Source organism: Rana temporaria, chromosome 9 (genome assembly GCF_905171775.1).
Source record: "Rana temporaria chromosome 9, aRanTem1.1, whole genome shotgun sequence".
Classification (NCBI taxonomy): Eukaryota; Metazoa; Chordata; class Amphibia; order Anura; family Ranidae; genus Rana; species Rana temporaria.
In genome coordinates this window covers 119,240,283-119,261,406 of record NC_053497.1, presented here as the reverse complement: position 1 = coordinate 119,261,406, position 21,124 = coordinate 119,240,283, and the positions used below count along the sequence as shown (strand labels likewise).

General features: G+C 44.0%; 2 protein-coding genes across 3 annotated transcripts in view; one reads left to right on the top strand and one right to left on the bottom strand.

Annotated features, from left to right (window-relative positions):
• Positions 1–361, bottom strand: part of LOC120913933 (deoxyribonuclease-1-like 1) — a 74,705-nt gene extending 74,344 nt beyond the window's left edge. For both annotated transcript variants that reach the window (XM_040324291.1, XM_040324289.1), the window contains exon 1: positions 277–361. The gene's annotated coding sequence lies outside the window, so the exon portion shown is untranslated. The remainder of the gene's footprint in view (positions 1–276) is intronic.
• Positions 360–18,026, top strand: TAFAZZIN (tafazzin, phospholipid-lysophospholipid transacylase). The gene is made up of 11 exons (XM_040324293.1): positions 360–456; positions 2,341–2,470; positions 6,072–6,200; positions 6,346–6,391; positions 6,500–6,585; positions 9,249–9,329; positions 12,796–12,837; positions 12,935–12,997; positions 13,084–13,136; positions 15,328–15,405; positions 17,415–18,026. The coding sequence occupies exons 2-11, from the start codon at positions 2,362–2,364 to the stop codon at positions 17,514–17,516; spliced, it is 789 nt and encodes a 262-aa protein (XP_040180227.1). The 5' UTR covers positions 360–456; positions 2,341–2,361; the 3' UTR covers positions 17,517–18,026.
• Positions 18,027–21,124: the final 3,098 nt, after the last annotated feature.

The window sequence follows — 21,124 nt, the reverse complement described above, 5'->3', positions numbered from 1 at the left end:
GCACCTCCAGGCTGTATTGCACTGTGAACAAGTGCAGAAAAAAAAAATTCACTGCACAAATTTAATTAACTGTGAGGGAAACTAAAAACAATCCTTAGATGAGATGGCTGCATTAACTTTTGCCTTTCTTTTCACCTGGTGATCCCTCATCCTAGGGTGACAACCCTCACCCACTGCACTAAATCAATGAAAAAGCAGCGTTGTCATAGAGCAGACCAATGTAATGCATTGTAACATGAACCCGGAACTGTAATTTTAGCCATGTATTCAGCTTACCTGCCTCTATGGATGAGGAAGCTGGAGGCAGACATGTTATTTGTGTGTGCTCGCGCGCCATCTAGCGGGCAACGATAAGAGTGCAGGCTCAGGGTGACAGCAGTAAAGGACGGTCAGTAGGGTCGCTCGGGGTGAATGAAGTCTCCTCCCCTCACAGGGCACTCGCTTTCTCTACAGCAGGTGAGTGACCGACAAAACGATGGCGCTTTGCCTCCTCTGTCCCCTGTAGTCGTACTGGCCCCAGCGGTGACCCGGCCGGCTGTACAGCTCTCAGTAGCGGGTTCAGGAGAGAAGCCGGCTGTTTACTTCCTGGGAGGAGCAGAGCGGCTTCCTCTGTATAGGCCGAAGCCCCGAGCTTTCCTAGAGTGCTGCCCAGGCAGGAGGCTCGGGGGCCGGGGAGGGAGAGAAGGTTTTTATGGCGGAATACAATCGATACATGGATTTCTCTGAGGGACATTTATTTAATGTTTTTTTTTTTTTAACAGAGACATTTATTTAATTTTACACGTACAGAAATGTTGCATATTAATGTTATTCATCAGCATTCGCAGTGGCGTCTGGTGTTTTAAATTTTTTTGGGGGGGGGGGGTGCAAACAAACTGAAAAAAAAGAAACATCAAACGCAGCCACTGTACCCATAAATTGCCGCAACTGTGCCCCATCAGATGCCGCCCGCGTGCCCCCTCAGATGCCGCCCGCGTGCCCCCTCAGATGCCGCCCGCGTGCCCCCTCAGATGCCGCCCGCGTGCCCCCTCAGATGCCGCCCGCGTGCCCCCTCAGATGCCGCCCGCGTGCCCCCTCAGATGCCGCCCGCGTGCCCCCTCAGTTGCCGCGCGCCCCCTCTGATGCCGCCCGCGCGCCCCCACAGTTGCCGCCCGCGCGCCCCCTCAGTTGCCGCCCGCGCGCCCCCTCAGTTGCCGCCCGCGCGCCCCCCTCAGTTGCCGCCCGCGCGCCCCCTCAGTTGCCGCCCGCCCCATCAGATGCCGCCCCCCCCCCCTCATCAGATGCCGCCCGCGCGCCCCCTCTGATGCCGCGCGCCCCCTCTGATGCCGCGCGCCCCCTCTGATGCCGCGCGCCCCCTCTGATGCCGCGCGCCCCCTCTGATGCCGCGCGCCCCCTCTGATGCCGCGCGCCCCCTCTGATGCCGCGCGCCCCATCAGATGCCGCGCGCCCCATCAGATGCCGCCCGCGCGCCCCATCAGATGCCGCCCGCGCGCCCCATCAGATGCCGCCCGCGCGCCCCATCAGATGCCGCCCGCGCGCCCCATCAGATGCCGCCCGCGCGCCCCATCAGATGCCGCCCGCGCGCCCCATCAGATGCCGCCCGCGCGCCCCATCAGATGCCGCCCGCGCGCCCCATCAGATGCCGCCCGCGCGCCCCATCAGATGCCGCCCGGCACTTACCCAGACATCCCAATCTGCAAAATCGTCACACTGTCGGATCATTTCTCTGGCAAGCCAGTGGAAAGGGCTAAGACAGAGAGACTGGCGAGGAGCGGGCACGTCCCCTCCCGCTGCTTCTGAAAGCATTTCAGTGGCTCATGAGACGCTCGGAACGCTATCAAGAGAAAGCCAGCCACCAGCTGAATAAGAAATACTGGGTCTTTGGCTGATAGTTTCAGCCATAATCCCGCTAAACCACTTGTAAACTGCAACATGTATATACGTATTGCGGTTGATAAGTGGGTAACCCACCCTGCCACTCGGACAAAAGCAGACCTTGAGCACACTCTAAACCCGCGCCGCAACAGATCCTGTGTGTACTCCTGCGCATGTGCAGGAATTATGTCATCCTGCACCGGCCAATCAAGATGGCTGGAGACGAGCAGCTAGAAGAAAAGGAGAAGATGCCGATGAGGGACCTCAGATGGTTGAAGCAGAGGAAAGTATTGGGGCTTTGGTTCCACTTTAATGTTTAGGTTTCCAAACCAGTATCTTTATGTTACTTTTTACTGCACCAGTATTCATATTAGTATCATTTTTTGCTGGTGTACCGATTTATTCTTTTTTTTTATCTGTAATGTTTTATGTGTTTTTTTTATTTTTTTATTAATGTTTCTTCAGATTGCTGCCAACCTGTGAAAGATGCCTTTGGTGGTGAAATGGCCGTTTCCTGCTCACATATTCTTACAAAGGCATGTCACCAGTACCATTATTACAGGACTTGTGGGCACTTACAGCTGGATATGGACCAGTAAGTATCTCTAGATCTGCAAATGAACTCTGAGAAAAGTGCCAAAACCGACAGATATTCATTTTCCTTTGCTACCCCCTGCAAATGAAATTTGGGCTTTTGGGGGAAGTTGACTCAATGCAGTCACAGAGAGGACGATTTCTCAATGAGAGGACTGGACGAGATGTAGACATTTTATTGACATCCCACAGAAATCTAAAAATGACCCATCATGAGCAATCTCATGCCATATAGTTGGGAATAGCTGACTGGTGGGGGGGAAAATAGTGTAATGTACAGTATATGTGGAAGAAATCATTCAGAATGTAATTAGACAAGCACATAAGTGTTTTTTAATATGAACTTTTATGACTTTTTTTTTTTCACGTTATTAAAAGAAAAGTTTTTTTAACTTTTGAATCTAATTGAAATAGCATCTGAAAAGTCCCATTGCCCATTTTTTTTTTTTTCCCTCAATTGTCGGCTAAACCGAAATAGGGTTGTGGTGCAATTGATCTATAATGGCTGGTCAAGTCACACTGGGGTTGATTTACTAGAACTTGAGAGCACAAAATCTGCTGCAGCTCTGCATAGAAACCAATCAGATTCCAGGTTATTTGTTTGTCAAAATTGAACAAGCTGAAGCTAGAAGCTGATTGGCTACCATGCACAGCTGCACATGTTTTTTTTTTCTCTCTCACTCTCCAGTTTTAGTAAATTGGGCTCACTGGGGTAGATTCACAGAGAATTTACGCCGGCGTATCCATAGATACGCCGCGTAAATTCAAATCTACGCCGGCGTATCTACTTTCTGTATTCAGAAAGCTAGATACGCCGACATTAGCCTAAGATACGACTGGCATAAGTCTCTTACGCCGTCGTATCTTAGGGTGCATTCTGCCGCTGGCCGCTAGGGGCGCTTCCGTTGTTGTCGGCGTAGAATATGCTAATTACCTAGATACGCCGATTCACAAACGTACGTACGCCCGTCGCAATGTATTTACGTCATTTACGTTAGGCTTTTTCGGTGTAAGGTTGTTCCTGCTATTAGGAGGCGCAGCTAATGTTAAGTATGGTTGTCGTTCCCACTTCGAAATTTGAATTTTGTCGTTTGCGTAAATCGTTCGCCAATAGGGCTGGACGTAATTTACGTTCACGTCAAAAGCAATACGTTGTTGCGCCGTACTTGGAAGCAATGCACACTGGGATATGTACACGGACGGCGCATGCGCCGTTCGTAAATCACGTCAGGTCATCACATATTGGCATAAAACACGCCCCCCCTTCCCCATTTGAATTACGAGCGCTTACGCCGGCCCCATTTACGCTACGCCGCCGCGACTTACGGAGCAAGTGCTTTGTGAATACTGCACTTGCTCCTGTAAGTTGCGGAGGCGTAGCGTAAATACACTACGCTGCGCCGCCGTAACTTATAGCACAGCTATGTGAATCTACCCCATTGACTATTGCAGATCCTCTCTGATGAGACTAACCTAGGCCTTTGCGATGTACTTTACTAAAGTCGTTCTAAGTGGGGGTGTTTGCCTTTACTAGAATCGTATGGTCAGCTTTAGTTTTCTGATAGAATTGCACCCCAGAATTTTTCTACACTTGCAATACATTCTGCAACTATTTTACCCACGATACAAGAGAATTTCCAGGGATGCCTGTAATTTGATGTTGGGCCTTCTGTAGACTCCTGAATGGGCCAGTAAGCCAATTATAAGAATGGGATTAGGATGATGGAAAATCTTCTGTCTGACTAAAATTTAAATGGGATTAGGATGATGGAAAATCTTCTGTCTGACTAAAATTTGAATATGATTGCAAGGAAGACAAATTATTTGTTTTTGGGAATGGAAAGCAGTAGCCAACTGATTGCAGAATCGTTTGTGTGTTGATAATATGGCTGGCTTCGTATCTTTGCTTTGTGGTTACGCGTGAAAACAACATAGGTTTTACTTTGTGGTATTTTAACGCATGGCATGCGCACAGTTGGTTTTTATTTACACCGCAACGCACCTTTCAAACATACCTTAAAGCGGGGGTTCACCCTTAGAGGGCACTTTTCCCCCTTAGATTCCTGCTCGTTTTTACTAGGGGAATCGGCTATTTATTTTAAAATATGTGCAGTACTTACCCGTTTACGAGATGCATCCTCTCCGTCGCTTCCGGGTATGGGCTGCGGGATTGGGCGTTCCTTCTTGATTGACAGTCTTCCGAGAGGCTTCCGACGGTCGCATCCATCGCGTCACGATTTTCCGAAAGAAGCCGAACGTCGGTGCGCAGGCGCAGTATAGAGCCGCACCGACGTTCGGCTTCTTTCGGCTACGAGTGACGCGATGGATGCGACCGTCGGAAGCCTCTCGGAAGGCTGTCAATCAAGAAGGAACGCCCGCTCCCGAAGACCCATACCCGGAAGCGACGGAAGAAGATGCAGCTCGAAAACGGGTAAGTACAGCTCATATTTTACTACAAATAGCCGATTCCCCTAGACCGAACGAGCAGGAACCTTATGGGAGAAAAAAAAAATTTCATAAATGGGTGAACTCCCGCTTTAAGGCACAAGTTAGGTGTTTAAGACCCCTTTCACACTGAGGCAGTTTTCAGTCGGTTTAGCACTAAAAATAGGCGCTTTCACACTGGGGCGGTTTGCTTGTGGGACGGGAAAAGTCCTCCAAGCAGCATCTTTGGGGTGGTGTAGGAGCGCTGCATACAACGCTCCTACACTGCCCCTGCCCTTCTGAAGTGCCTGAAAAGAAATTCGGAAGCGATGCAAAACGCGTGCTTTTAACCTCTTCTTGGGGGTTAAAAGTGTCTCGCTAGCGTCCAAAAAGTGCAGCTAAAATAGCAGTGAAGCGCCACTAAAACCAGCGACGCTTTACCGCTAATGGACCCGCCACCCCAGTGTGAAAGCAGCCTAAAAATAAAAGAATACATGACTCATTTTTGCTGATTTAAAGCGTTACTAAACCCAGAACCTGCATTCACTATATCAGGTCTCCCACAGTACACAGAACATGGAAATACAATTATTTTAGTATATATAAACTGCTAAATACCTTTTTCTCATCAGCAGTATATCGGAGTCTTGTGTCTTCTATCACTGTCTGCTTAAGCTTTCATTCTCCCCTATACCTGTCTGGACAGTGCTGATTGGCCCTGTGCTGATCACATGCGCTCTCCCAAGGAAAAAAAAAACACTCTCTAGCAATGCACACCAAACTGAGCATGTGCAGCCTGACTCCTAATGTTCTGTTCTATGGAGAGATGGGTTGAAGTCAGTTAAAGAGGAGGATCAAAGAGACAGCATCACACACCCTTTATACACAATGCAGAGGATTAACCCCTTAGGTTCCACAGTGAATATAATAACAAGCATACTATGCTGCTTTTACAGACTGATTTTTGCTGTTGTGGGTTTAGTAACACTATTTAATCTTTCAAAGTATATGGGCTGCCTCAGCCCAACACAGCTTAATGCACAGAAGACTGTACATAAATGTTCATGCCTTAGTGCAGCGTACTTCACATGGGTGAAGGCGGCCTAAATTTTGTTTGTTTTTGTTGAAACCAAAGCTTTATGTCATCTGGTTATTTCAGTAAATATTTATTCCTGCAGAATACATGAATCGCCTGAAAGTGCACAACAAAGAAGTCTTGTATGACCTTATTGAAAAACGGCAATCGGATACACCTCTCCTCACCATTTCCAACCACCAGTCCTGCATGGATGACCCGCACCTCTGGGGTAAGCTGGCATCACAGAATGGTGCTTCATACTTCACACACATTGGTTCATCCCAAAGCCTAGCCAGCAATCATTGCTCAGTGATTTACACATTTAGTAGTGAAATTCTTTTATGCCTTTGATAAAGGTTTGTCCTTTTCTGCAGGAATCTTGCAGCTGAAGCACCTCTGGAATTTGAGACAGATGCGTTGGTGAGTTCAGTATTTCAATATCTTTTATGTTTTAATGACTTAAAACCAAAGTTTGTGATTGGCGTATCTACTGTAAGATCACTTCCTTTTTATATGTCCCTACCACAGGACACCCACAGCTGCTGATATCTGCTTTACTAAAGAGGTTCACTCATTGTTCTTCAGCCTGGGCAAGTGTGTACCAGTATGCCGAGGTAAGTGGGGCATTTCTTTACCGGCTGAGTTATCGGATTGTATAATCTGGTAGTTACAGTGCTGTGTGACCTTTTATTGCCCCAACTAAATTTAGAAAGTATTATCTTGACCCCTTTATGACCAGGGTCAAAACCCCTGCCCAAGCCTAATTTTGCAACTTTGACTTGTGTTGCTATAACTGTACATATCATTGCAACTACTTGGTGTATCCAGGTGGACTATACCTTGTGTCTTTGTTCTTTTTTCAGGACAAATTGGGCTTTCATGTGATGGTTATCTCCCTGTGTGTGTGTGTGTGTATATATATAATATATATATAAACATTTTTTTTTTAGCTGTGTATATTATATATATATTCATTTTTTTTTAACAAGAAAAGAGCTGTATATTTTTATGCCATTACCATGTACAACCTGCAAAATAAAATCTCCTGACGATCGCAGCAATACCACGTATGTGTGATTCGTTCTTTGTGCATGTAGTAGGGACAAGAAACCATAATATGTGTGGTGGGAGGGGAGTTGAGTTTTATTTATTTATTTATTTATATATATATATATATATATATATATATATATATATTATACATTGAGATTTACACTGATGCCTGCACTCACTAAGCAAGGTAAAGCATTGAACCAGTTGGCCCCTGCTGCTTTCAATCAAATCCTGTGACCAAGGAGTAGGGGGTGGGGCTGAGCCGCTTCCTAAGTCAATAGAAACGGTAAGGGCAGCTCGGGGGCAAGGCTGCATGATTGGCACCATAGAAAGCGGCTTTCTATGGGTGCACTCAGGCCCCGTACTCACGACCAAACATGTCTGCTGAAACTGGTCCGCAGACCAGTTTCAGCAGACATGTTTGGCCGTGTGTTGGCCCGAGCGGACCATTTTCGGGCGGATCGGACACCTGTCCCCCCGACATGTACGGTCGTCTGTACAGACCTACCGTACATGTCCTGCCGCCCGCCATCCCTCGCATGCGTCGAATGACTTCGACGCATGCGTGGAAGCATTTTAAAGGCGGGCCGCCCACGTCGCCGCGTCATCGACGCGGCGACACCGCGGACACGCCCCGCGTATTGTTTACGCGCGGACCTCTGTTTGATGGTGTGTATAGCCATCGAACAGAAGTCCCTGGGCAGTCCCCGGCCAGACATGTCCGATGGAAACGGTCTGCAGACCGTTTTCATCGGACATGTCCTGCCGTGAGTACAAGGCCTCAGAGGAGGAGCCAGGAGCGCCAGTGGGGGCCCCCGAAGGAGGAGGATCAGGGCTGCTCTTTGCAAAACCATTGCACAGAGCAGGTAAGTATAACATGTTTATTATTTAATAAGAAGAAAAAGAAGCTTTGTTATTGCTTGAATCCCCGTGTGGTGTGTTTTATTTTTTATTTTTTTTACCTTCAACATACTTTCCCTTGGCAAGGAGGAATAGATGACATGTATCCTTGTTAGCAGATAAGTCTGTTCCTCCTCTTCATGGAGGAGAGACAACACAGGGAAGCGCTACAAAGTGAGTGATCACTGTGATAACCAATCAGAGGCTATCATGTTTGGCACCAAACAGCCTAGACCAGTGGTTCTCAACCTTCTAGTGCCGTGGCCCCTTGATAAAATTTTCCAAGTTGTGGGGACCCCTAACAGTAAAATTATTTTCGTAGCGTGGGTTGTCAGCACCCAAGGCAAGACAAGTAATTTGCACCCCCAAACCCATGGATATTTTGCACTCCCTGAATCCCTTCCACTCATACAGTATTAAAACCCCTATGGTACATTTTAGGATGTACAACTCTTTCTCTTTGTTCTCCTTTCTTTCTCTTTTATCTCTCTTTATTAAAAAAAAAAAAAAAAACCCATCCCTCTCCAGCCGTCTTTCTTTCATCCTGCTCTTTTCCTCTATATTCCATGTATTCTCTATTTTTATTACTTGGGGGGGGGGGGGGATGAGTGGCAGTGCTGGCGGTGAATTGGGATGAGTGGCAATGCTGGGGAGAGTTCTGATCAGTCAAAAAGACTGGGAGAGCGGTGTGGGCTTCAGGAACAGCCCAGGATGTGGGGACCCCTGGCAAATCATCATTTGACCCCCGAGGGGGTCCCGACCCCCAGGTTGAGAACCACTGGCCTAGACCCTTCCTTTTTTAGTAACGGAAAACAAATACTCCTGCGCACGAGTGGATTGTCAAGCAGTTAATATTTTGTGATGATGACACTGGCTTTGCTGCCCTTCGTGGCTAGGGGCATCCTAGTGACAAACGAGAGAAAAGAAAAGGGCTCACCAGCCTAGTGTATTATCGTTTGGATGGATTTTATTTGAAAGAAAGTATAAAAACTACTCACAAGCATAGCAGAAAGGTTTGCAGTAAAAAAGTGTGGCTCCAACAAACAGAACCCAAACCGCACTCAAAACGGTCGTAGAGGATGTGATAAGGGCCACTGCCGGCTGACGAGTTTCGAAGCGCAGAGCTTCTTCCTCAGAGCCCTTCCTTTTTTGGACTGTACTTTTTAAAGCTTTTTTTTTTTTTTTTTATCTAGCTAGCTGTGATGATTTCAGCACAAAACAGTTATTTACACCTAAAGCAACAATTGTTTATTGATGATTAAATGTCTCATTACAAAATTTAGGCTGGTGTTGAGTCATGTCTTACTGTTCTTGCCATCTGCAGGGGATGGTGTGTATCAGCGAGGAATGGACTTCATTATAGAAAAGTTGAACGATGGTGAATGGGTGCACATTTTTCCTGAAGGTAATACTATTCCAGGCTACCAACTAGTCCTATAAAAGCAGGTCATGTGGTCTCAAGACGAGGGCAAATGTGTGGGCTGCTAATATTATCAATGAGAAGGTCCTCTTGTCACCCTGAGACTAGTTTATCTTCAAATGACAGCCATGGCCAAACGTTTTGAGAATGTCACAAATTATATTAATTTTCACAATTTTGCTGTTGCTTCAGTTGTTTTTAAGTCCTTTTTGTCAGATGTTACTATGGTATAATTACAAGCATTTCATAAGTGGCAGAGGCTTTTATTGACAATTTCATTAACTTTATGCATAGAGTCAATTATTTTCAGTGCTGACCCTTCTTTTTCAAGACCTCTGCAATTCGCACTGGCATGCTGTCAATCAACTTATGAGCCACATCTTGACCTATGGCAGCTTATTTTTGCATAATCAATGCTTGGAGTTTGTCATAATTTGGGGGGTTCTTCAGGATTGACTGTGGAGTTTCCTGACCTTGGACCCAAAATGTTGTTTTATTCCACAAGCCACTTGGTTATTATTTTTGCCTTTTATGGCAAGGTGCTCCATCATGCTGGAAAAGGCATTGTTTTTCACCAAACTGTTCTTGGATAGTTGGGAGAAGTTGCTCTTGGAGGATGTTTTTGTAGCATTCTTTATTCATGGCTGTGTTCTTAGGCAAAATTGTAAATGAGCCCCCCACTCCCTTGACTGAGAAGCAACCCCACACATGAATGGTCTCAGAATGCTTTACTGTTGGCATGACACAGGACTGATGGTAGCGCTCACCTTTTCTTCTCTGGCCAAGGTGTTTTCTGGATGCCCCAAACAATCGGAAAGGGAATTCATCTTAGAAAATGACTTTACCCCAGTCCTCAGCAGTCCAATGTACCTTTTGCAAAATATCAGTCTGTCCCTGATTATTTTCCTGGAGAGAAGTGGCTTCTTTACTGCCCTTCTTGACACCAGGCCATCCTCAAAGTCTTCTCACTGCGTGCAGATACACTCACGCCTGGCCTGCTGCCATTCCTGAGCAAGCTCTGCACTGGTGCTGCCCCGATCCCATAGCTGACTCGACTGTAAGACGGTCCTGGCACTTTCTGGACTCTCTTGGGTGTTCTGAAACCTTTTTCACAACAATTGAACCTCTCTTCTTGATGATCCGAAAAATGGTTGATTTAGGTGCAATCTTAGTAGCAGCAATATCCTTGCCTGTGAATCCCCTTTTGTGCAAAGCAATGATGACTGTACGTGGTTCCTTGCAGGTAACAGAGGATGAACAAGGATTTCAAGCACCCCCCCCCCTTTTTAAAGCTTTTAGTCTGTTATTCTAACTTAGTCAGCATTACAGAGTGATTTCCAGCCCCGTCCTCGTCAACACCGACACCTGAGTTAACGAAAATCACGGACATGTCAGCCAGTCCTTTTGCGGCAGGGCTGAAATGCAGTGGAAATAATTTTTTGGGGGATTAAGCCCTGGTTCACACTGGTGCGTTTTGACATGCGATTTGGCATGTCAAATTGCATGTCAAAATGGCGGTATTTGCCGGCAATGGCACCGTCCAAATCGGTGCGACGGCGCTGCACCAATTTCAAAAAGTCGTTTCTGTACTACATTGACATCTGTGCAGAAACCTGCACAGATGTCTCTATAATCATGGCCGAAATCGGGACTGCCAACGGTAGTGAAATCGTGCAAGTTCAGTGTGAACCTGGGCTAAAGCTGAGTTCCAGGCAAAAAGACAACTCTGTCTTAAACAATAGTACACCCCACCCCCTCGTTTGTGTGTATATATTATATTATATTTTTTTGTACCCTTCCTTCCCTTTCCTTTTTTTTTTTTTCTCTTCCCTGCTATTTTTCTTCTGGACTTCATCCTATGTCGCGGGGGCAAGGAGCTTTTGGGCTCGTTCTCTTAGCTGGAACGATTCGGTTCAGGGCTGCCACAGCACAGAAGGTTTTTCACCTTAATGACATTTTATTTTTTCTCCAGGCTGGAACTTAGCTTTAAGCTCAATTTCATGGCAAAGAGGGACTTTGCAATTAATTACAGTTCATCTGATCACTCTTCATAACGTTCTGGAGTATATGCAAATTCTGGAAGGTCATATCTCTAGATTTGTGATTAACTGTTGACGCACTGTAGGACTATTAGACCACTAAAGGATCCCATCTCTCTTCCCCTTGACACTTGAAGACGCCAAGTGTTCCTATGTTTTACAGAAGAATGTTTCTTCTAAAAGTTTATGATCAATTAATTTTTAAAACTGCGCTGACCAAATTTAAAAAACCTGGTTCTGTCATAACCCTAAACTAAGAACTGTTTGAGGGGTCAGTTCATCCAAAAAGTGATCTTTCAATGTTTGGGAAATGCCGGAGAGTTTAACCAACTGACAAACCCTTCTCTCGCACAGAGACTCTGGTGAGATCTCTGCCCTGACTTCCTGGGTCTGTACACTTGCTGTGGACACTCTGGGGGCTCTTGCCATATATGCTACATCTTAGCTTTTTATACTAGAATGTAACCGAAGGAGCTGGAACACACAAAGGTAGGTGGAAATATTGACCCTTCCTAAGGTGGAGCAGTCAGGTATAATGGCAGGGAGTTGGGATTGTATAAAAACGCATAAAGGACCAAGGGCTGATTCCGCACCAGGCTCCATTTTTTAAAATATCACTTTTGTGTGAACTGACCTTTTAAATCGTAAAGTGATACTAATGTTGTGTGTTTCTGTTTTTACAAAAAAAAAATGTTATACTTTACTGCACTGTGTAGTGGTTTTGCACAGAGCAGCCCAGATCCTCCTTCGGTCCCTCTTCGGTGCTCCTGGCCCCTCCCTTCTATTGCAGCTTGCTGTGGGGGGCACCCGTGCCGTGCTGCAGCTTCCGGTGTCCATTCAGACATGGAGCCATGCCCTGGCCCCACCCCCTTTCTCTCATATTTGGCTGACTGACTTTGACAGCAGCGGGAGCCAATGGCACTGTGCTGCTGTCTCAGCCAATGAGGGGAGTCCCAGGCAGCCAAGATATCGCTGGTCTCAGGTAAGTATTGGGGGGGGCTTCTGCATACAGTTTTTTTGTCTTCATGCATAGAATGCATTAGGAAAAAAAAACTTCTGCCTTTACAACCACTTTAAGTGTTTCTGGTAGTGAGATCACTGCTCCTGGGTTCTCTTGTTTTGCACACCTGCAACAGCTTCTACAAAGTGAAAACGCCCATCTTTTTGCAGGAATATATACACATTGACTGTGGTAGGGAAATCTTACAACTGTAGCCCCCGAGAAATGTAATCGGCCGGAAAATTATTCAGACTTGTTTTTGAATGATCCCCTTTGTTTATGTATAATTGAAATCCTGCTTTTGGCAGGAGTGATACTTCAATTGTATATCTAGATACAGTATGTGACAAATGTAGATGTATCCCGTTTTTATTTTCAAAAGTTAAGATTTTTTTTATTTATTTATTTGTAGGAAAAGTTAATATGACACAAGACTTTGTGCGTCTAAAGTGGGGTGAGTAAGCTTTGTTATGGGGTAAGAGTAACGTAGATGGATGTTGTGGTAAATGTAGCTTTCATTCCTCATCATTTTACCCTTACCTTTTCCCTAGGCATCGGACGTTTATTATCTGAGTGTACTTCCAACCCCATCATCCTTCCTCTCTGGCATGTTGGTGAGTTCTTTATAATGCTTGTGTCTTGGGAGGGCCTCAACCAAATGGCTGCATGCACTGATTCTCCTTATTTTTTTATAATGCAGGGATGAACGATGTACTCCCAAATGATCCTCCCTACATACCTCGCTGGGGGCAGGTAAGTGTGGAATGTATTAAATGGTAGTCCTCACCAGCTACAGCAGGCTAGTTTTTATGTGTCTGTTTTGTGTTATTTACCAGCCCCTTATGCAGTTGGCATGAGTTACTTCTGATTTCACCAGCTGAGATCCTTTGTTCTTATATTATACAGTCCACGCACTAGTTGAATAGTGTATGGACTAAAGAAGATGCTCAGGTCTAATTTCTGCAAGGTCAGCCAAACGTTTCTCAATAAAAAGGTAACTCCTAGTGTATTTTCATTCTCTTTACAGTTCAAGATATTATTAAGTTTTATATGGGAGTAATTCTGGATGTGATGAATGTGTTTTGCTTTTTTTTATATTTTAAAAAACTATAAAGTTTTGAGTCTGCAAGCTCAACAATTCCTAAGATAAAAATTGAATTATCCCCTGTGTCTTGAGAGAGTGTTTTATTATGCAGTCTGAGTGGACTAATAAGCTTAACATTAAGAGAAAGGAGTGATGAAGCACATTCACTACGTAGCACTGTTTAACAGAATTTGGCATAGTAAGGAGCAAATATGGCTCCACCTATGTACATATACAATTTCAACCTACAGTATGCTGAACATGGGCACACTGTTTTTAAAACAACAGTACATAGAGTATGAAGCATGTCCTTTCATGTTTCAAAAAATCATGAACTCCATTTTGGCATTAATTTCCCTTTTCTGCAAATGCAACTTTTTTTATTTTGTAGTTTGAAAAAAATACGAAAGCTTAAAAGCAAGACAGTTTTTATATTCTTTCCAAAGGCCACATTAGGTGTGGTAAGACCTATTCCACTGCACCCCCAATGAAAGACAAGGCAAAATGCCTTTTCTCTGGGGTTTACTGCATGCAGCGTAGTGCAGGTAATCGCACTCCGGACGATTTTAGAACTGTGTGACATTTCAATAAAGTTCATAAAAAAAATAAGTGAAAAGTGCGCTGCACCAGAATCGGCATATCAACACTGCTGGTCTGGCTTACCACGACACACACCGACTGATGCATTGTAATGCAGAGGCTGGTGTGAATAAACCCTAATTGTTTAAACTGGGAGCAACGCTCCTATTTTGCCAAAAGGGTCACTGTACTTTGCCACTCACAATAAAGCAGGCCTTCACCCTAAATTAATATTGGCGTGGCCTTCTCCCTCCCTCTCCCACATTGGAATAATTGAAAAAATATATATTATTCAATTATTATTTTTTTTTTGTGCTGCAAAGCACTTCTATATTTCTCACCTAGGCAAGAACGATGATCTGGCTCCCACCTCCAGGATTCGGCATCCTGCGGCACATCTGCACATGCATAGGTTTCCTGGTTCATGCGCAAAAACAGACTGTTGTGGCAGTTCCAAAACTGTCGTGTTATGCATGCACGCAAAATCCCCTGTGCAAATGTGCCAAAGACCTCTGCCAAAACCCGAGGAAGGGCAGAACTCTTCACCACATTTGTGCCCACTACAAAAATAAAATGGCAGCGCCAAACCAAAGAGAATGAAGTTTCTCTTAAGTGTGTGTGTATAGCCAAAACTTCTGTTGTCCTAGTGTTCTTTTTATTGTCTCTAATTGACCCGGCGACCATTGTTACGAGACTGCAAGTAATGGGGAAACCAAACATGTTAGAGTTGTCACCAGAACAAGAGATGAGGGGAAGCCTTCCAATGTGGACATCTGTACCCATCACATGCATAATAGGGGAGAACCCCTACATTTGCAGAGATTTCCTGTTGCATCTCTGGCTCAGGAAATACAATTCAATCTCCCAATAGAGACATAGACAGTTAAAAAAAAAGGGGGGGGGGGGGTTTAACCCCTTTTCTGCTCTATCAAACAAACCAGAAAAATATGTTCTATATTAACACTTTAAATCGTACATTACCCAGTGATTATGCATACATGTCCTTGTTACCAGTTCTGTTTTTTTTTTTTTCTGGTTGGCGTCCTTGGTTTTGTTATTACTAATCCACATTGAAAATAGAATTGTTTCAGTCTCGCACCATACTGGTAGATATCTTATTTTGCTGGGCGCTAAGGGAAAAACATCAATAGCTACTTTTACATTTTCAAGCAAGACTCTTCACCTGAATTCTTCCATATAAAAGACAGAAAGCTCTATGTGGAGGTTTTCTACTAATGATTGTTGTGCGACACTAATCCAGTCTCTTCCTTAACTTTACAGAAGATCACTGTTCTAGTGGGGAGTCCATTTAGTGCTGCATCTTTGGTGGAGAAGTTGAGAGCTGAAGACAAAACACCTGTAAGACCCTAAATTTTCTACAAACATGGACTTTTCTTTGTATTGTCTCTTAAAGTAAACCTTTTGTGCAAAGTAGACAATTAAGACTGAGTATATAAGAAGGAAATACATATCCAGAGCGAATCTGGAGTGAAACCCTCATGTCATAAAAATTAGAAGACCCAAAGATATGGCAGCTGAAGATGCATGTACGGTAAATCTTGACTTTTTCTGCAGAAGTCAAGTTTGACCCCTCAGCAGCTATAGCACAGATCAGGATCAAGTGCCACATGCACTTGGTGAATTCAATTAGGATTTTTAAAATGGGTGATATATATAACATTTTTATATATATATATATATATATATATATATATATATATATATATAAAAATTATAATAAAACAAACACACAACCCGACTTACACATTTTATATATATATATATATGTGTGTGTGTGTGTGTGTGTATATATATATATATATATATATATATATATATATATATATATAATATGTGTGTGTGTGTGTGTGTGTGTATATATATATATATATATATATATATATATATATATATATATATATATATATATATATATATATATATATATATATATATATATATATAGTGTGTATGTGTCGGGTTGTGTGTTTGTTTTTTGTTTTTTTATTATAATTTTTTTTTATGAAGGAAGTGCAAGACGGCCTACTTTTTCCAGAAAAAGTAATGATTTGTATGTATCTTAAGCTGCTTGTGTCTCTTTTTTGACCCCTCACTACTTCTCCCTTTTGACACTTTTACAAGCAATGGAAGGTGCAGTTGTCACCAGGGCAGGAAGGCGTGAAGAGCAATTAAAAACTCTAGAAGTTCTAACCTTTCCCATCTCCACTAAAAAGTGGTGGGGCTGATTATTTACTAAAAATGGAAAGTGCAAAATCTGGTGCAGCTGTGCATGGTAGCCAATCTGCTTCTAACTTCAGTTTGTTCAATTAGGCTTTGACAAATAACATGGAAGCTGATTGGCTTATATGCAGAGCTGCACCAGATTTGGGAAAAAGTTTTAGCAAATCAACCCCATACTTTGATGGGAAGATCAAAGAGTGAGATGGGAAAGGTTAGAACTTCTTCTAAAGCCTTGTACACCCGATTGGATTATCCAACGGGAATTGTGTGATGACAGGCCGTTGTTGGAAAATCCGACCGTTTTTACGCTCCATCAGACAATTGTTGTCGGATTTTAAATTGTCCGCCAACAATTGTGTGTTGTCGGTTTTTCTGTCGGACAAAACTCCAAAGTGTATGAGGCTTAACAATGGTTTTTATTGCCCTTCACGCTTGTGTCTGTGTCTCTGTTGTTTCCTATTATGTCTATGGAGGAGGAGGCGGCAAGTGGGAGGACATCCCTAAGGCCCCTTTCACACTGACCCGTTTTTCAGGCGGTTTAGCTCTAAAAATAGCGCTACTATACTGCCTGAAAAAATAGTGCCCTGCAGTCTTCAGTGTGAAAGCCTGCAGGCTTTCTCACTGAAGCGGTGCGCTAGCAGGACCACTCCAAAAGTCCTGCTAGCCGCATATTTGGAGCGGTATAGGAGCGGAGTTTACCGCTCCTCCACCACTCCTTCCCATTGCAATCAATGGGAAACCGCAGTAATACCGCCGGCAATGCGCCTCTACATTGCCCGCGGTATTAACCCTTTTTCGGCCGCTAGCAGGGGTTAAAACCGCACCGCTAGTGGCTGAATATCGTGCTAAATACGACAATATATCGGTGCTAAAAATTGCGCCGCTATACCGCCACCGCACCTCCCCTGCCCCGTGTGAAAGTGGCCTAAAGCAGTTTGTGATGAGGAAAAATTGTAGGAACCAGGAAAGAAAATCCAATGTAGTTGGTCAGTTCTTTCCCAAAGAATGGCTGTGCAGTCTGATTTCAAAGATAGTCTTGTGTGAAAATGCACTTAATAGACTGCTTTCAGATCAGCTGAAAATTATACATTTTAACAAAGGATTATCTTTCCTACTTTTCTCTGCAGATGGAGATGAGGAAAGCGATTACTGACTATATCCAGGAGGAGTTCCATAAGCTGAAACACCAAGCCGAAAATTTACACCAGAGTTTCCAAGAGCAAAGATGACACCACCCTAAGTGAACCTGGTGTACAACCACCAATGCTGGCATTCCTTAAATCACCAGATGCCTTCCTGCCTAAATACTTACCCACCCAGACCTCATGGCAATGGACCTTTTTGGGGATACAATGAAACTGTCTCCATTTTATTTTAGAATAATTGTTATCTTTAATTACTGTGGCGCATGTGCCAGACTTGCTGCTAAAAAATAATGAAGGAGAATGATTTTATGTTCTGCACGTTTGAATGCATACCGTCTTTACTGACCCAGGCACCAATAACCACACAGTGAGGAAATGGGTTTCTAAAATATTTGTAGAAACTTCCAGCTCCATTGATCTGTCCTGGTCCTAGAAGTTTTAGTAATCTTTTTAATGCAGACTTATCTGCCTAAATTTTAATAGTGGTATCACTGTGAGGGAGAGAAGGCACTCCATATGATTTAATATTACCCCAAAGTTGTGCTACACCTATCTTGCCTCCATAGGGAGCACCACTTGCTAATGCACATGAGCCAAAAAAACTCAGGTTGGCTGTCAAAGGGCCTTATGCCTGATTAGAAGCCAGTCCCCTCTTGATAGCATTGAAGGTTGGTGGGCAAATGTGAAAAGCTGAGCATGCTACACATTTGCTTCGCTGCACTCATTACTAGCAGGGCAAGTTTTGAATAATATCCCAAGTCAAGTAGCTGAGGCACACAAAAGCCAACACAGTAGATTGCTGAGCCTTGAATGGTTATCCACATCCTGCTATATTATACAGCAGCCAGGATGTCTCACTTGTCAGACAGAAAGGTCCCTGATAGTCGTTGGGATGTTTAAATTACCTTTTTTAGCTAGGATAAAGGTTGGTCTTTCATGGGCAACACCTACATTTATACTGAACCTTCCATTTCCTCATAGTTTTATATTCATTTTTAAGAAACCATTACACCCAAAATTGATTTCTCCATTTAGGATAAATAGGACTGTTTTTTGCTCTACAAGATGTAACAGCCACACTGGACCCCAACATTAAGATCTGCCCCCACCGGAGGCAAAGCCAAGCTTATCATGTTATTTTGCTAATGTCGGTGTTATCCAATGGAAATACACGATACACAGCTAATGCCGCGTACACACGTCTGGTTTTCATGACAAGAAAAATGCAATTTTTTTAATTGGTCGTGAAAAATGGTTGTGTGTATGCTCCAGAGCATTTTTCTTGATGCAAAAAATGCCTGTTAATAATTTAGAACCTGCTCTATTTTTTTCTCGTTGTTTTTCACGTCGTCCTTTCTCATGTCGTGAAAAACGGTCGTGTGTAGGCTTTAATGACGGGGAAAAAAAATGCGCATGCTCAGAAGCAGGTTATGAGACGGGAGCACTCGTTCTGGTAAAACTAGCGTTCGTAATGGAGATAGCACATTCGTCACGCTGTAACGGACTGAAAAGCACGAAGACTGAAAAACGCAAATCGTCTCTCACCAAACTTTTACTAACACGCGGTAACACGAAAGCAGCCCAAATGGTGGCGCCATTCGAATGGAACTTCCCCTTTATAGTGCCTTTGTACGTCACTGCGCTTTGCTCAAGCATTTATTTTCACAAACGTGTGTATGCAAGGCAGGCCTGAGAGGAATCGCGTCGAGAAAAACATCGTTTTTTTCCATGAATAGCGGTCGTGTGTACGCGGCATAAGTATATCTGTAGTGATAACAGTGGCTTGGTCTCCGTCTCATTGTCATGCTGGTGGAAAGAGAATATTTGCCAGCAGTACCCGTGTAAAATTGAAGCCTGGCTATATTCCCAAGGTTGGGGAAATCCGTTTTGGGTGTTCTGCTCAGGTGACAAATTCTTTAATTATCATGATCACAAATGGTCAGACTAGAAGTCAGCAGATATGGAAGAACTAGCAGCTGAAAAGGACATGCTGTGCCATATAGTTCCCATAACGGTGGCTGGCTTCGAAGTAGGGCATTCCTCGTACAGTTTTTTTTAGAATGACGTGTTAAATTACCAGTTGCACAACGGATGGGAATTTCTATACTTTGTACCTCCCTTTCCATCCTTGTAATTCTCGTTGTCTTGGTATATTTTTCTATTTATTGTAACAAAATAGGTCAGACATTTGGTTCAAAGATTAACTATTTTATTTACAGGTTATTTTTTTTTACTTTTAGCAATATGGCTGAAAGATTGTTTTATACTGCTGGATTTTTTTGCATCTTTTTCTAATAAAGATGAATCAATTTTCATTCCAATTTTCTGATGACATTTTGTTGATAACATGCTCCAATTGCAGTGTGGTGGTCACTCCTCCTTCTCTCCCCCCCCCTTATTTTTTTTAAAATTTATTTGTGTGTGTGTGTGTTCACATTTTGTGTCTTGCTGCGTGGTGCTATAAAGAAACTCTTTCATTTTTAATGGGTGCCAGTGCACATTGAAAAGAGCATAAACACACCTGCACTATTTTTACACTGCAGTGCACCACACATGGGCACAGAGTATTTGCATTTTATGCATTGTGGTGCGCTGTATTGCAGATGAATACCTACGTTGGTATGCAAATTTAGAATTTATGTCAACGCTGTGCAGCTTACTCATAACTAATATGTAATGTGAAGGACTTTCTATTGGCAAGATGCCCTGATGGCAGGGCTTGGGCCTTTTGGAGCCTATTTTGTGCTCTGAGGCATGTTGCATTAAGTGCCGGTTCACACAGGGGCAACCCGACTTACAGCGTGACTTTGCAAGACTACTTCAGCGCAACTTGCAACACGACCTAAAGTTGCCTCCAGGACAGGCGACTTTGGCTGTGGCCAATCACAGAATAATCAGCTCTGTGGGAGGGAGAAGTTTGCCTGAGTAAACTATTTATTTTTTCCTCTTGTAAAGTTGCTTCAGTTAAGACAGTGATCCGACTTTGGAGGTGACTTCCATTGAAATCAATGGGTACAAGTTGCCTAGAAGTCCCCTTGGAGTAGTACAGGAACCTTTCCTGAAGTCGGAGCGACTTCAGTAGTGTACATTAAAGCGGAGGTTCACCCCTACAATATACTTTTGCCCCTTAGATTGATGCTCGTTTTGTCTAGGGGAATCGGCTAGTTGTTTTAAAATATGAGCTGTACTTACCGTTTACGAGATGCATCTTCTCCGCCGCTTCCGGGTATGGGCTGCAGGACTGGGCGTTCCGACGGTCGCATCCATCGCGCCACGATTTCCCGAAAGAAGCCGAACGTCGGTGCGCAGGCGCAGTATAGAGCCGCACCGACGTTCGGCTACTAGTGACGCAATGGATGCGACCGTCGGAAGCCTCTCGGAAGACTGTCAATCAAGAAGGAATGCCCGCTCCCGAAGACCTATACCTGGAAGCGACGGAGAAGATGCATCTCGAAAACGGTAAGTACAGCTCATATTTTAAAACAACTAGCCGATTCCCCTAGACAAAACGAGCATGAATCTAAGGGGAAAAGGTCAAAAAATAAATAAATGGGTGAACTCCCGCTTTAACTATTTGCAGACCAGCCGCCGCGGTCGTCTCCCCTGCGCGAAGTCACGTAGATCTACGTCACCTCGCGAATCAGCCACTAGGGGCGGGTGCGATCACCGCCGGGCACCCGCGATCGCTCGTT

Coding starts and splice junctions, on each gene's coding strand:
- TAFAZZIN (XM_040324293.1), top strand. CDS start 2,362: ATGCCTTTGGTGGTGAAATGGCCGTTTCCTGCTCACATATTCTTACAA. Junction 6,392..6,499: donor AATTTGAGACAGATGCGTTG/GTGAGTTCAGTA, acceptor TCCCTACCACAG/GACACCCACAGCTGCTGATA. Junction 13,137..15,327: donor ACATACCTCGCTGGGGGCAG/GTAAGTGTGGAA, acceptor TTAACTTTACAG/AAGATCACTGTTCTAGTGGG.